We start from the raw sequence: 16578 nt of genomic DNA on the forward strand, positions 1-16578 counted from the left end.
CATTATGTACCTTTTCAGGTAACTATCATGGAGGAAAGTTATAGAATTGTGGGAGTTCATTGAAAAATTTGCAGATGCGAAAAGAAACATACCCAGTCCCTTTTAACATTGTAATTACACATTTTTGTAATCAATATTAAATGCAACCAATGTCAAGTTAATGTGTTTATCCTAACTGCAAAAACCAAAAAAAAAAAAAAAAAAATCTTTTAAATGAGCTCATTTACCTGTTCAGTGAGCTAACAAGGGCAGCACATAGAATTGTGGTACTTTATTGGAAAAAAATTGCTCATTTCAACCTGATAAAGGGAACACCAAGTCAGTTTTGACATTTTTGTTTGTTCAGAAAAGGTGTTTCCTATTAGATAAAATTAGAAAAAGACATTTGACACAGTGAGACTATAACAGGTGGGCTGATATCTCCATGTCATAAGAACCAGGCAGTTCAGAAATGGTGCCTGTTGAATAAATTTAAGATGCCACTCAAAATTCAAAGTCCTAACTTCTACGAATGACATGGCTTTGTTCATCCCGTCACACAGTGAATATCTCAGACAGGGTGAACAGATTAGGTTAATGAGGTAAAACAGCTCTTTCAAAGCCCATTTTTTTGTAATGTGGGGGGATAAACAGTATTTGCCGTCACTTTTCCATCAGGCAGCCAGACCCACTTAGACTAATAAACCTATCCACCAACAATTGGGTCACTGTGATTGGTCACAGGCAAAACACTGTCCCCAATACTTGGATCACAGCCCAGTGACATTGTTTGAATGTGGACATGAATCATTCTGAACAAAAACAATGGCATCAGGTTGAAAACAAGGATGAGCAGCAATTTTTAAAATGTGGGCAGTGGCCCCAGGCAGGCTGTGATGGTACTGCAGGTGGGTCCTGAGAGGGTATTAGAATCACAAAGATTTTGTCATAAATTGTACATATAATTAGCCAAAATGTTTTATTTTAAAAAGGCAATTGGAAGTATGGGATTTAAATTACATGTCATTCCTGATTTAACATAACATGCATGGAAAAGCCTTCATCCATCTTGTGTGTTGACTTATAATCATTTCTGTCAGGTTGGGTGGACAGAAGAGATGATCCAATAACCAAACACCAAGACTGAGCTGTCGTATTGAGTTTGTACGTTTATTTAAAGATATTCCCCCAGCACACCCCCTCGCTGTGTGAAAGCCTATTCTGAAAGGAGGAGGATACAGACCATTGTAGTGCCACATCAGCACATTAACTAACAAGGCTACTTGTTTTGTCACAGCTCCTCCACGCACCACTGGTACGGCACTCTCTGCTGCCCCGTGACAACACACCAGCATGGTAAAACCAGTTCAGTGACAAGAAGTCCAATTAATAGAAGAGGCAGGAGAACAGCGCCTCCAATCAATGAACAGCAAAAAGGAGGCAGTATGACCAAATATTAAGTTCCGCAGGGCGTGGAGAGAAAAAAAAAAAAAAAAAAAAGGCAGATGAGAGAAAAGTAAAGTATCCTCTCTTGTCCTTTAACGTGGCTGCTGATCCACAAGGCGTGCGCTGTGATGATGTCACTAACGTAGAATACCAAGGCTCGTGGTGAACCTCAAGATTCAGAGCGTGGTCGTCGTCCTCCAATCAATAAAACGTCTCTGCTCTTTCCACACACACACAAAAAATGGATGCACTGACATTCAAAATGGAAAGAGAACAACTCAAATCAAAAACATATGTGGCTACAAACTCTTTATTTGGACATTTCATTGTTTTTATGTAAACAGTTTTCTAGGAAATGCCACATTTCCAGATGTGGCGCATGCAGCTATTTATAATGGGATGTTGTTACACTAACAGGGCACATTTCAACTACTGACGGGCCGTATTAACGAGAACGCCAACCATGGTTAACATTAGCATACAGGTGCATTCACGACATCTTGGAATTTCAAATTTTCTAATACCCGTCTTGGACCAAACCCATTTTTCTGGCATTCAAAGACAGATGTAAATAATTAGCTCAAAGAAAAAGAGAAAATCTATTTTCCAGGACATAAATAGTTGAACAAACTAACTTGTACTTAGAGTAATTTATGAACTAGGTACATTATATATATATATATATAAACTTTTCCTTGAAGGTAAGCTTCTTAGGAGTGAATTTTCAAACTTATTTGGGTGGGTTTTTTTTAATAGTAGCAGTAGAACATTTCCTGAAGTACTGATTTCCAGTATTCTATCCACCACTGTGAATATCTAAGTGAACAAACTGGTCTGTTAATAGATGTAATGGACAAATATGATGTACTTAAGAAAAGTCCAATGATCTCCCACTGAGGACGGTAGACCAGAATTACGTTCTTTCATAGATATCTTCACGTGGTGGCAGTTAACTAGGTCTAAAGTTGTACTCAAACCCACCAACTGCTTTAAAAAGGTTATACTTTTGTTTGTGAGGTGTATAATGCCACGGAGCTGGAGGACTTCGACAATCAAAGGGACAATTTTCATTTAGGAGATTCCAACCTATTTGTTCCAGAATGCAGCATTGTGTTCAATCAGCACTCAATGTCACAGCAAGAAAGTCTGTGGCTCAACTCCACCAATGGCCAGATCCCATCAGTGCACCAATGTCAATGAAGCATTCCATATAAGTTACCTGCTAACTTTTTGAAGCAATTCTTCATCTATACAACTTGAGTCTTATATTCACTGTTTTGGTCTTTATTCTTGCTAACATTAACTCAATATTATCAGGATTTGTAAATGTGATGACTTTATAGTCACAAGTGAAATATAAGCCAATCTGTCATTTCTGAATGCCCTCCCCCCCATTGTGTGCACACAGAGATTATAACAGATTTTCACATGAGCATAATGCATTATTACAGGGCCTTTTTTGTTTACTTTGCACTTCATATTAAAATCAACCTCATCCACTGACCCCGGGGGCACTCAGGTTTTACAGGTTAATCCAAAACGCACTGATAATCACCTTGTTTCTACTTAAAACTGCACTCCAGTCATCTATCTCAGCGACAGATATCTGAAGCTTTTGTACAACAATTGTTTCCACATAAATTGAGCATTATTTCATAATAAAAGACAGGGGACCAATCAGAGCAGCACGTCTGAGTCTGATGTGCACCTACATCATTTCGGAGCGTCAGTAGTGACTCACTGATTATCGCCTCATTTCTGCTTAAATCTGACTTCAGAATGATTTAAGAGGTTTTACTTTGTCATCTGACGGCTAATAATCACATGAATCCATTTGATCGCTTTGGGTGTAGAGAGTCAGACTAAGACGTGCTGCTGTGGTCCGAAACGACGCACACGCAGTGAAGGAAGGGCAGACCAATATTTTTGGGGGTTTTTTTTGGTCAGCAACACTGGTGCTTATCGTTGGGCTTCATAGTGTGAAGTGGTTGAGAGTTCAACTCCTTCTGGGACACCAGTGCAAAAGCCAAGGTCTGCATCCATTTACAGCAGGCTGGATGTAGGCAGTGCAGATTACGTGTCATGTCCAAAACACCAGCCCAAAGCAGACACACTTTAAATCAAAACCCAGTCGATAGGCTGGTATTATGTGATGTACTACAAACACCACCAAGGCCACAGGTCAATATTTTGACCTTCTAATGTGTTTTCATCATTAAATTGTCTTTCTTCAACACACAGGATGCTGCAGTTTAGAGCCTCAGATCAGCATTGGAATCAGGAGCTGAACCGCAGCTCTCATACGAGGTGTCAGAAAAGTTAGTCTGTCATCACTGGCTCCAATACAAACAGGCAGCCACATAAATCAAATGGTACCTTGATCCCGGAACTGAACCCAGATCTGTTCTACCTGCTCTCATTATTATAATTACAACAACGATAACAGCACCACCACCCTGGGGAATTATTTAGGCTACACTATTTCTATTTCCTAGCTCAAGATATACCCCAGGCTACAGCCCAGACTATACCTGACGTTAAAGTAGGCTAGCCTGTTTTATTGTCTGGAAACATTATGAGCTACACCATGTAGTATTATTTAGGCTATTTCTATTTCCTAGCTCAAAACACAACCTGGGGAATAAATCTGCCTGCCAGGGCTATGTGATTTACTCTCCTTCTGATTTCCCCCAAGACATTTGGGTTTGCCAGAGCAATTCATATCCCAGAGTATAAATTGGTGGGTGATTAAACTGGCCTGTTGCAGCCTACATGTGAGCATGCGTCATCTTCAACACCACAAATAATGGCTAGATGATCAAAAACAATACTTAAATCTCCATGTCATAGAAGGCAAACTGCTTCCATATACTCGCTTTTAAAGCCCCATTTACACACAGACGGTAAGAGCTCCCGGAAGCGTTTTTGGCCGTATTAAGAATCACACGCCGTTGTTAACGCCGGCACTAGGGGGCGTGGCTTAGTTCCAGCTTTACCGGGAATCGTCGAAAAAATTATTCAACATGTGGAGTAATTCCGGGAGCGCTCCCGGAGACCTCCCGTGATGACAGCGACAACGTGAACAACGGCATTTGATACCTTTTAATCGCCGTTTCATCCTGCCGCTTCCTGTAGTGCCGCAGTTCTCGTCGTGCCGCGATGACCAATCAGGGACTGAATATGTAGTGACGTGGAGATGTCTGGAGTTTGAAGATGTGAACATGTCCTGTATCTGGTAGCAGCCTGTGAGCAGGACGTCTCTTTTGTCCTTTATTTTACAATCATGACAGAGTTTTTGGAGCAAGCAGCAGAACCACAGCAGCGTGGAGCGGAGTTTCTTTTTATTTTATGTGCATGCGCGCGCGAATCGTCCTGGAGATTATTTTGCTTATTAGTTACACAGCTGTATAATAAAGCAAATGGTGACTGGCTTCTAAACACAATTATGACAGAGTTTTTTGGGGGAAAGCGAGGAGCAGCCCCGCAGCAAACAGCAGCAGGGAGCGGAGTTTCTTTTTTCTTTCTTTTTTTTTACGTGCGCGCAAGCGAATCGTCTGTAGAGAATATTTTATTAATTAACTACACAGATGTATAATAAAACAAATGTTGACTGGTTTCTAAACACAATTATGACAGTTTTTTGGGGGAAGGAGCGAGGAGCAGCCCCACAGCAAACAGCAGCGGGGAGCGGAGTTTCTTTTTTTCTTTCTTTTTTTACGTGCACGCGAGCGAATCGTCTGTAGAGAATATTTTATTAATTAACTACACAGATGTATAATAAAACAAATGGTGACTGGTTTCTAAACACAATTATGACAGAGTTTTTTTAAGGGAAAGAGTGAGGAGCAGCCCCGCAGCAAACAGCAGCAGGGAGCGGAGTTTCTTTTTTCTTTCGTTTTTTTTACGTGCGCGTGAGCGAATCGTCTGTAGAGAATATTTTATTAACTACACAGATGTATAATAAAACAAATGGTGACTGGCTTCTAAACACAAATACGACTGAGTTTTTTGGGGGAAAAAGCAGAGGAGCAGCGGAGTTTCTTTTTTTCTTTCTTTTTTTTACGTGCGCGCGAGCGAATCGTCTGTAGAGAATATTTTATTAATTAACTACACAGATGTATAATAAAACAAATGGTGACTGGTTTCTAAACACAATTATGACAGAGTTTTTTGGGGGAAAGAGCAGAGGAACAGCGGAGTTTCTTTTTTTCTTTCTTTTTTTTTTACGTGCGCGCGAGCGAATCGCCCCTTTCCACCGCGAAAACAGCCGTAACTACCGCGAACTTCGGTCTACGTACTACTCGCCGACAAAACCGTCTATGTGTAACCTGGGCTTAATGCAGAGGGAGTTCAATTGGGCATCTACACTTCCAATTCTTTTTCTTCCCGCTATTAACATTTTATTTTTGACATTTGTGAACTGATTCAAATTTGTCCAAATCCTCATAGCAATGCTAAACAATCCCCCCCCCCCCCCCCCCCCCCCCCAAGTAAGTAATAATTAAAAGTAATCAAATTCAGGAATTACCAAAAGGTTTTTCAACATGTCCTTGTTACACAAGCTCTGTCCTGAAGGACCAGTAGCACCCAATGAAGTGGCACTGCAGGATAGAGGGAAAGGTCTTCAGGAACTCAGACATTTGAATCTTGATTTTACTCAAAGAATGTAGATCACACCTTCTGAACTCAAGAGGATTGTGAGATGCACTTTGACTGACCCCATTTCTACAGCCATGCACTGTGGAGGTGGGTGCTCCATATTCAAAGTATACAAAGTGGAATCAGGACCAACAACTGAATGTAGACCGCACAGTCAAACTCCAGAACTATATGCCGGAAAGAGAAAGGTATTTTTCTGCTTATGCACATGGGTTACCTGCGTAAGGAACTACAGATCGCCAAGGGGAATGATTTCTTCGTTGATAAAAAACTCAATGGTCTCCTCCTCCCAGTCGTCCACATTGCTATCAAGCTCATCAGTGTCTACTCCTGGAAGACACAAACAAAATTCAATGAACTCTGCATTAATGATGAAAACTGTGGATGAAAGTAAACTTTAAAGAGTTTAACAGGCAGGAGGCCAAACCTCCTCTGAGCTCAAGGCGGAGGTCCTTCTGTTCCTGATAAAGCTGCTGCGCCGCCTCCCTGTAGTGGCGGTACTCCTCCATCATGGCCCTGCGTTTGTCCACCAACTCCTACTCAAACCACAAAAACACATTCAGGATCTAGCACATGGAATCATGAAAAAGAGAAAAAAAAAATACTGATTGTGCCATGGAACATGAAACCACAGGTGATTTATGCTATTTCAGTGGCTTAGTTAGAATTAGAAACTATAAATACAAAATTTATAATACTCCACACAGAAAACAAACATATTAAAATGCAGACATAATTGCCAACAAACTCCTCAAAATCAGGAATATTTTTGAAGAAGAAACAATACAGTAAATTAAATTAATGGAATGAGTCTAACCTTAGATGCCTTAGACTGACTCAGGCGATCCTTCTGTTCAAAGATCTTTGCATATTTCTTAAGATCTTTCTTGATCGCCTGCAAGAAATGAGAGACACTGTGTATAAGTAATATACAGGCCTTGAGGCATGCAGGGCTGGGGTTTATACCCAGAGATTGGACCATGGACTGCCAATTTACTTGCTTCAATACACAGGATGTTGTAGTTGAGAGCCTCAGATTAGCGATAGAATCAGGAGCTTAACTGCAGCTCTCATACGAGGTGTCAGAAAAGTTAGTCTGTCATCACTGGCTCCAACACAAACAGGCACACATATATATTGAATGGTACCTTGATCTGTTCTGTGCTCAGCAGGCTTGGAGGTCTCGGTCTCCAGAGCAGCTGACAGAAGCGGTCCTTGTTGTTCTTCTGAAGAAGACGCCCCTGAAACGTCCACAGCCAGTACGCATTGTCCACCTAGACATGAAAAATGTCAGATACAGGAAAGAAACAGTTATGCACAGATTTTATTGACTTAGCCCCTTAGCAAGAACACACACACACACAGACACACACACAAAAAGCACTTTTGGGTCATGACTCCACCTTGTGACTCCACCAGGAAACGGAGGTAACAACGTAGCGGCCGGTCGGGTCCCACTCCACGTCAGACGCCATGTAGTGCTCTGCTATGTTCATCATGGTGCAGTCTGACGTGTCCACAAAGGCGAGGGCCCCGTTCATACTGAACACAGAGACAACAGCTTACACACAAGTGAACGCATCCGTGCACACATCCAAGCACAAACGCATAACACTGTGAGCCTCAGAACAAAGTCAGAATCAGGAGCATAATAGCTCTCATACGAGGTGTCAGAAAATTTAGATGGTCATCAGTGGCTTCTTGTCCACTCTCTCTCTTTTATTCAGCTGGACAAATGTCAAACTAACCTCCTGAGTCCCGCCAGCACCATAAACTGTCCTTGTGGACTCCAGAAGATGCTGTTGGCCTGCTGCTTGTCAAACATCTCTGGAAAACAAAGTATCCAGAGGTTTAGAAAGTGTACAAAGCTAACATCAACTGTGCAGTACTTACTAAAAACATCAGAGCCAGAACGTTCCTCCACTTTTACAGACAGCTGACAAGATCACTGAACTTGGGCAGACTGATTAACATTGATGCAGTGCAGTGAGCAATAAGCAGAGTGACTGGGACATTTGAAGTTGTGTCAAATTTTAAGATGAACTCTACAAACGAGAGCCTTATTTTGGCTTTATTTTCTTCATGAGAAGCAGTGAACGGCTGCACAGAGTGCATCTTCATCTGTAGAACCCCGCCCAGCTGACTTCATTAGATCATGCAATCACTATCTTGGCAGGAAAAAGGCTTATTTCTTACACTGAAGGCGAACTTGCAGAATTACACTGCAAGTATGTGAGTGCTCTTGCGTACAGAGGAGGAGGTTTGCTTCATTCACGTCACAGCTTCTTAATGTCTTCTTCCTATCTGAGCATTTGAAGAATATGTTTGTTCTGTACAATATTTGGTATGTTTAATGAGTGAATAAGGAATGAGAACAAATGGATGCCATCAAAAAACCACAAGATGCAGTTTCCGCCATCTGCAGGTTCAAATCCCAGCCTGAGTGATCTTTGTTGCACGTATGTCCCAATCACTCTCGCCCCATTCTCTCTTTTGCTCTCATTGTCTCAAAAAGCCACAATCACATTTACGAGGGCTGTCAATAAAGTATATGTCCTTTTTATTTTTTTCAAAAACTATATGGATTTCATTCATATGTTTTTACGTCAGACATGCTTGAACCCTCGTGCGCATGCGTGAGTTTTTCCACGGCCGTCGGTGACGTCATTCGCCTGTGAGCACTCCTTGTGGGAGGAGTCGTCCAGCCCCTCGTCGGAATTCCTTTGTCTGAGAAGTTGCTGAGAGACTGGCACTTTGTTTGATCAAAATTTTTTCTAAACCTGTGAGACACATCGAAGTGGACACGGTTCGAAAAATTAAGCTGGTTTTCGGTGAAAATTTTAACGGCTGATGAGAGATTTTGAGGTGATACTGTCGCTTTAAGGACTTCCCACGGTGCGAGACGTCGCGCAGCGGTCCCAGGCGCCGTCGTCAGCCTGTTTCAAGCTGAAAACCTCCACATTTCAGGCACTATTGATCCAGGACGTCGTGAGAGAACAGAGAAGTTTCAGAAGAAGTCGGTTTCAGCATTTTATCCGGATATTCCACTGTTAAAGGAGATTTTTTTTAATGAAAGACGTGCAGACGGGTCCACGCGTCGGGACGCAGCCGGCGCGGTGCGGTGGCACAGGAAAAACACCTCCGTGTTGATAACCATTTGTAAAATCCAGGCGGCTTTTGATGGCTTTCAGTGGAGTGAGTATCTGAGAAATTGTTTAACAGCTGGACATGTTCCAACTTAACGCTTAACGCTTCCAACAGAGGTGTTTTTCCTGTGGCGGAGCGTCGCAGCGGCTGCAAGCCGACGCTGCAATCTGCCCGCACGTCTTTCATTAAAAAAAATCTCCTTTAACAGTGGAATATCCGGATAAAATGCTGAAACCGACTTCTTCTGAAACTTCTCTGTTCTCTCACGATGTCCTGGATCAATAGAGCCTGAAATGTGGAGGTTTTCAGCTTGAAACAGGCTGACGACGGCGCCTGGGACTGCTGCGCCACGTCTCGCTCCGTGGGAAGTCCTTAAAGCGACAGTATCACCTCAAAATCTCTCATCAGCCGTTAAAATTTTCACCGAAAACCAGCTTAATTTTTCGAACCGTGTCCACTTCGATGTGTCTCACAGGTTTAGAAAAAATTTTGATCAAACAAAGCGCCAGTCTCTCAGCAACTTCTCAGACAAAGGAATTCCGACGAGGGGCTGGACGACTCCTCCCACAAGGAGTGCTCACAGGCGAATGACGTCACCGACAGGCGTGGAAAAACTCACGCATGCGCACAAGGGTTCAAGCATGTCTGACGTAAAAACATATGAATGAAATCCATATAGTTTTTGAAAAAAATAAAAAGGACCTATACTTTATTGACAGACCTCGTATGTATAACAAGTTGTGATGAGTTTTTCATTAGTACCTGTGTTTTTTTCTTGGTTATAACACTAACAACTGCCTACATGCATTAACTTATTGCCTTGAAAAAACTATTTTTTTCTTTTGAACAGAATGTCAATTAAAGTAAAAATTACATTTTTTTTTCAGCGTTGCAAATTTGCAAATAACTCATTATACAAATACTCTGATTTGCTTTAAAACTTAAGATACAGCGTGGTAATCTGAACTGTTTTAGGATCGCGTGGTGTAAAAGAGCAAACAAACATCTGCTGTGTTGTGTCTGGTGATTTATGTAGAGTCCGTAGCAATCTCATAATGAGGACACAACATGGGCTAATTTCACTGTCAAAATTAACATGTCCATCCATCCATCTTCTATAAGCGCTTACTCTAATTAAGGGTTACGGGGGATTGGAGAGCTGGAGCCTAAACCAGCAGTCATGGGACGTGAGGCGGGGTACACCCCAGACACCAGTCTGTCACAGGACCTAAAAAAATAACATGTATATTCTTGTATTGTGAGTATGTACCCGCTTAGAATAAAATTCCCATTGACACCTTAAGTTAATAAAAAAAAAAAAAAATTCTGATAATGCATACCTGTTTTCTTCAATACCTGAATGGTCAGGTGTGTGTGTGTAATGCTACATAGAGTGTGTATCTCGAAGGGGGGGAAAAAAATGCAATATTCATAACGCTGTAAAATGTTTATCTAAAATTTTGAACCAATATCCCTAAATTACTGTATTTTACATTGGACATAAGGTGATCAACATAGGATAAAAGTGAAGAAAAAAATAATAAATCACCCTTTTTGAAAAATTCATGACCATTGGACTGTGGCTGACTCGAAAGGCTGAAGTTTTACTTGACAATTTTGTAGTTTCTGAAAGACAAGGCAGCCTGTTCAGTCATCCAGGCAGACTGTCCAGATGTTGCCCCACATCTAGCTAACATTTTGGCATGTCACAGTTTAGTCTCACCATCTAAGTATACACTGTCTTTAGTGGAGTAGAAATAGGCATTTGCTTTGCAATCTGACATGCATAGGCCTATTTGTATACCAGATGAGTCAATCCAGCATCTCTTTTTCCCACCAACATGGGGACAGCAGCACTGAAAGTCATGTGATGGCACTGCGTCTACACATTATTAAAAGCCCGTGCCCTTCAATCCCTGACCTGCTGAGACCTCCGTCCTAACAGCGGGGCTTCTTTTGGAATATGTTGTCACATTTATGCATCCTTGTGTCAAAACACCAGTTGGATATTTGCAGAAAATACTCACTCAGGAGCTCAATCTTTCCGTTACTTTTGACGTGATAGAAGGAGGCATTGATTCTGGGAGACTCTCCGTGGAGAACGGCAAAGTTGCTGCCATTGGGCTCCCATGCAAACGCTATGATGCTTTCTAGAAGGACAGACACATAACAGATGTGGATTCTCATTACGCAAAACAACCACTGTTACTTTGGATGTGAGAGCATCATAGCCATGTTCATACCCTTCATCTCTACCACATCAACAGGAACCTGCTTTTCTCTCATACGGAATATTTCAAAGTTGGTGACCACACCCTGCAAAGGATAAAAATCCAAGTTCATAATTTCATTTTAAATGGTATCTGTTATTTTGTTGTTTTCTTTTTCATTTTAATTCACTCTATACCTGTGTTCCTTTCGGCGTCCTGTCCACCTTCACACAGAGATAATCTCCATTCCTCTGCCAGTGTAGCTTGCAGTCGACAACATTAAAGAGGTTGCGAACTCGAATCTCTTGACGAGAAGGCATCTGCATCAGAGTCACTCTGGCTGGTATGTCTTTGTCTTCAGGTACCCAGAAAGCTATAATGTTGTCACCGGGAGACCACGAGAAGTCCCTGTATGCACAGAGTGGTCAAACTCCCCAAATATATACACCAATTAACAAGTAAATGAAAAAAAACTAATCCTCAGAAGCAGTACTGAGGACAGTCTTACTTGATCCCATTAATCTTGAGACTCTTCTTATCAAGCAAGCCCATAGACTGAAAAGAACAGAGGCAAGATTTCGTTGTCACATGTACAATCATACTGTAAATTAAATAATAGCAATAATAGTAGTAGTATATATTTTTTAAAAGTCATCATACTGGCGTCTCATAGATACTCAGAGTATCTGGAGTCATCCTAGCAAAGAACTTTCCATCATGGCTCCATCTGAGAATAAACGAATACAATTACAACACAACAAAACACTACATGAGCAGAAAATGTGAAAACATTTTAACAAGTCATCAAGAAAATGTCAAGTACTGACTTAAATATGGGCCAGTGTGCAGAGCTCTCGCAGTGGAAGCCTCTCTTCTTTTGTCCTGTAAGAATGTCCCAAATGATGATGGCCTGTGGATCCTCCTTAGTGTCCATCAGCGGACTGAACGTCACAACATACCTAAAAAGCATCACAAGCACACAATAAGCTTCAGACAACCCAAATGAAAAAATCTGATGACATCCACTTCCAGACATCCGAGGTACCAGTAAGCATTTTCTCTATGTGATTTAATTACAACATTCTCAGTTTCTTTCAACTGAGAAATGTGGTCACCTACATAAATACTGCCTTGTGTGCAGGGCTGGACAACAAACTGATTTTCCAGTCGTATTATTCAGAAAAATAAATAAGTCATATATGTCGACACCTAATTCGAACAAACAGAAATGATTACCTTTCACACGGCGAGAAGTCGATGAGAGACACACCCTGATGGCTGAATCGCTGAATCTGTTTGAACTTCTCGCCACCCCAAAGTGCAATTCCTCGTTGGTGGAAGGTTGCCAGGTAAGTGCCTTTAGGAGACCAGCGTACGTAGGTTTCTGTCCAGCGCTGCAGTAGATCCATAGACATCATCAAGCCAAACAACCACCTCCTTTGTTCTGCATTAATTAATTCTTCAGTTACTTACAGCTCTCTCCTCAACTGTGAGGGGCTCTTTAACGTCGTTAGAGAAAATTGCGGTTCTCTCTCCAGCTTCATAGATCACACTGTACTGATCTCGACAATCTGGGTCCTCAATCCAATGCCGCATGTTACCCTGGAGAAACACAAGGACACTTTAAGATGGAACTAAAACCACTTTAGCAACAGTTTTACTGATGACATGATGGTGTATTCTGTAGGGTTAATGGGGACAAAAACCTTACTAAAATTTCCAAATATAAACACAAACATTTCTGTTTACAATAAAACATAAAGAATATTATCTGTTAAACACTCACAAAATCTTTGAATGGTTGTTTTTCTGGAGCTTCCCACTCATCACTGATATTCATGTACCTGTGGGGGGAGGTCATGGAAAATAAACCTCGTTAGCACTCTTATTTGTACTAAAGATTTTGAATTTAATACCAGATAATGCACACGTACTTATCAAAGTCAGTGAAGAGGTTGACCCTGAATGTGTGCTGTTTGTCCAGTTTGTATCCATCAGCATTCTTTACTGCCTCTAAGGCCTGAGTTGGAGCAGCATACTCAAGAAAAATGTATCTACATTAAAATAAATAAAGTTTTCTCTTGAATTCAAAGTGAAAAACAACAAAAGCAGAACATACATCAATGCAAAGGGTCATACCCTTTGGTCACACCATCAGTCTCTGGATAGAATTCAGTGGTGATCCTGCCAAACTTGGAGAAAATCTTGTGTATGACGTTTTTGAGCTTTTCCAAACGCTCTGGGCCCACCTGGGGAACATTGTCCACCACCACCATTGAGTCTATGCCATCAGCCTCCTGAGGCTTCTCCCTCAAGACATCACCAAGGAGCTCTGACCAGAAAAAGGCAAAGAGAACAGCAGAGGTCACAACTCGCACATCACTTCATTTCTAAACAATACAAGGACACTGCCCCAATGTGTTCACTGAAAGACATCAGTAGGGTTCTAATATGGCTCGATTTCTTTCAAGACATCACTTATGTGGAGGTGATAGTTGGCAGACAACTGGTATCCACTAGTAAACAGCAATGAAATTAGTTCCTCACTGTCTAAACTACATAGCTTTTAAATAATAGTAAACCAATTTAGAACCAGAAACCCGTTATGTCTGCTTTGAACAGTTAACTAATTATTATTCCATTCCAACTGAAGATGAACAAAAGCACTGCATCTGCCCAGACGGTAAACAGTAATGAAAATAAAAGCATTATATGAAAATAATTACACAGTACTTAGCTTCTGAAAATTAGTTTGTTACTCCCTGGAATCTCAACAATCTATCACAAGTTTCAAAAAATTAACTGAGAGATGGCTCTAATGAATGATGAAGTATAAACGCCATTCTGATGTTTCAAATCTGAAAATTTGTTTGTGAACTTTGTCTTAATGCCATCATAGCTTTTTAGCAAAACAAAGGATGCACCTGAAAATATCAGAGGTCTGTGCATTAGGAGCATGAGCCAGTTAGAACAGTTTGAATGAGAATGAAATGGAGGATTGCAGGGGCTTTGTGTTGTGTATTCATGTTTTGTTTTTTCATTGATTGGTCACTCAATCTATGCCTGGTATTTATGTATTGTTAAACAAGTATTTGTGTGGAACAAAATTCATACTTGGATCCTATTCTGTTTGCTCTCGCAACATTCATTAACTTATTTTATATCATTCATTGCTGATTCCATATGGACCTATTGCATTGAGGTTTGGGGAAACACATACAAAACTAATACAAAACCACTATTTTTACTACAAAAGAAAGCCATAATAATTATTAGTGACAAACCCTACCGTGAACCAACAAACCCATTATTTGTTGGTTTACATATTTTAAAATTCTGGGACTTGGTTGAGTATGCCGCAATGCAAATCATGTATAAAGTCAAAAACTAATTTTTTCCTCAACTTATCCAAGATCTGTTTAAAATGAGGGAGTCCAATTACAATTTGAGAGGAACGTTAGTAACTGAGAAGTCAAAGATTCAAACTACTGTAAAAAGTTGTTGAATTTCTGTTAAAGGTGTTAATATTTGGAATAACTGTCCTGATAACATCAAGTTATCCGGTACATTACTTGGCTTTAAAAGGCTGCATAAGAAAAACACGATTGCTTCTTATAATATGATGAACTAGGTTTATAGATTTTTGTTTCTGTTTTTGGGGACTGTGCACTGCATTTGTCTGGCTGTTTTCTTTTTATTGATCAATTTATAGTCTGTGCTGGTACTTGCTGTTGGAAGTGTGCGTATGTGTGTATATATATATATATATATATAAGGGGTGGGCGTTTATAAGTGTCTTGTTTATCAATTTTTTGTTATTGTTGAGTTTGTGTGCCAAATAAATTAATTCATTCATAAGTATCCACAGATGTGTACATAGAACAGTAAGGCTGTGTGTGGACTCCTTCATGCATTACTGCTTATCAAAGCTGTAAAATTTTATCATTATGAACAAAAATCATTCAGTGTGCTATTTTAGTTATTCATGGATGTTTTTAATAGTTTATCCAGTCAACTATATTAAGCATTTTCTCATTTGAGCATCTCAAATATGACAATATTCTGCTTTTCTTGGTTTTAAAAATGTGATCGTTTGTAATTTTGAAAATAGATATTTGGCTATAAATTTCCACAATAAAATTCGGTATGTTACTTTTCATTATTGTCTCAAGTTGATTTGACAACAGAAGTAACGGGTACATAAAAATGCATGAACAAATTGCCAAGACAAATAATAATAAAAAAAGGCATAAAACGTATTTCCACAATAATCTTATTTCAAACACCTAAACAAGCACAAGAATCCGCAAAGTACGTATTCCAGTCAACATAACATGGGAATTAGTCAGAATTTACATGCAAAATGTTATTATAAAATATAGACATGGATTAGTATAAATCCAATTGACAGTGGAAACCTGCAAGATATTTTTTCATATTTGCATCTTTAACAAAACAACATTTTTGTGAGCAATTCATTAACATTGTTTTTTTTTCCCCGTTGGGAGGCCGCTATGGGTTTGGACTGTGTTAAAGTTAATAGAATGTGTCAAATTTAAGGGAAACCGTTACATATTCTATAATAATAACAACACGTATTGTACACCGCAAAATGAGTGATTTCGTGGACTGCCTAGTGAAATGTAGCGGAAGGCAAAGTCAGCACATGAGCACTTTGTTCGGCTATCCAGTTAGCAGCAGGCCCAAAAGCCGGGGGTTTTCCTGATGTCGCTCACCGTCGTCATCGATATCATCCACGTAGTCCTCCGGATCGCTGAAGGAAGGCTCCTCCTCTTCATACTCGGGGTCGTCAACCATGTCCACCGTATCTTGCATTTAACAAGCCTACGAGACAATTTTTACTCGACGACGGAGTAAAATCCCAGACTGTAAGAGGCTGACAGTGCTCAGCCGGCGGGGCACCATGTGCGGTTCGGTGAAAATGGACGAATCCACGGAAACGCAGCACAGGAACACGCTCACAGAGACCCGGAAGCACTACGGTCGAGTTGTAAACCATGTGGATGGGACGTATCACGGATCACAGGCTGCTGCTGCGGTTTGACTTCATCCATATGAAAAGAGATCAAGTAAAAGTTTCAAATGACTCGACTGAAGAAGAAGAAAACGGAAGACA

General features: G+C 40.5%; 1 protein-coding gene and 3 non-coding genes across 4 annotated transcripts; all 4 read right to left on the reverse strand.

Annotated features, from left to right (window-relative positions):
* Positions 1-1128: 1128 nt before the first annotated feature.
* On the reverse strand, positions 1129-16403 carry eif3ba (eukaryotic translation initiation factor 3, subunit Ba). The gene is made up of 19 exons (XM_034187597.1): positions 16178-16403; positions 13581-13773; positions 13376-13495; positions 13228-13285; positions 12915-13043; positions 12678-12835; positions 12269-12400; positions 12102-12168; positions 11950-11996; positions 11639-11849; positions 11475-11547; positions 11259-11381; positions 7833-7911; positions 7488-7626; positions 7233-7358; positions 6902-6979; positions 6512-6620; positions 6302-6414; positions 1129-1675 (listed from the first exon to the last, which is right to left on the reverse strand). Exons 1-18 carry the CDS (start codon positions 16275-16277, stop codon positions 6314-6316), a joined length of 2043 nt encoding a protein of 680 aa, XP_034043488.1. The 5' UTR covers positions 16278-16403; the 3' UTR covers positions 1129-1675; positions 6302-6313.
* LOC117527170 lies at positions 3681-3764 on the reverse strand. Its single transcript, XR_004565459.1, has one exon. It is a non-coding gene; the product is annotated as a small nucleolar RNA SNORD60 (small nucleolar RNA).
* On the reverse strand, positions 7112-7195 carry LOC117527171. The gene has a single exon (XR_004565460.1). It is a non-coding gene; the product is annotated as a small nucleolar RNA SNORD60 (small nucleolar RNA).
* On the reverse strand, positions 7703-7783 carry LOC117527172. The gene has a single exon (XR_004565461.1). It is a non-coding gene; the product is annotated as a small nucleolar RNA SNORD60 (small nucleolar RNA).
* Positions 16404-16578: the final 175 nt, after the last annotated feature.

This window comes from Thalassophryne amazonica, chromosome 15, assembly GCF_902500255.1.
Source record: "Thalassophryne amazonica chromosome 15, fThaAma1.1, whole genome shotgun sequence".
Taxonomy (NCBI): domain Eukaryota; kingdom Metazoa; phylum Chordata; class Actinopteri; order Batrachoidiformes; family Batrachoididae; genus Thalassophryne; species Thalassophryne amazonica.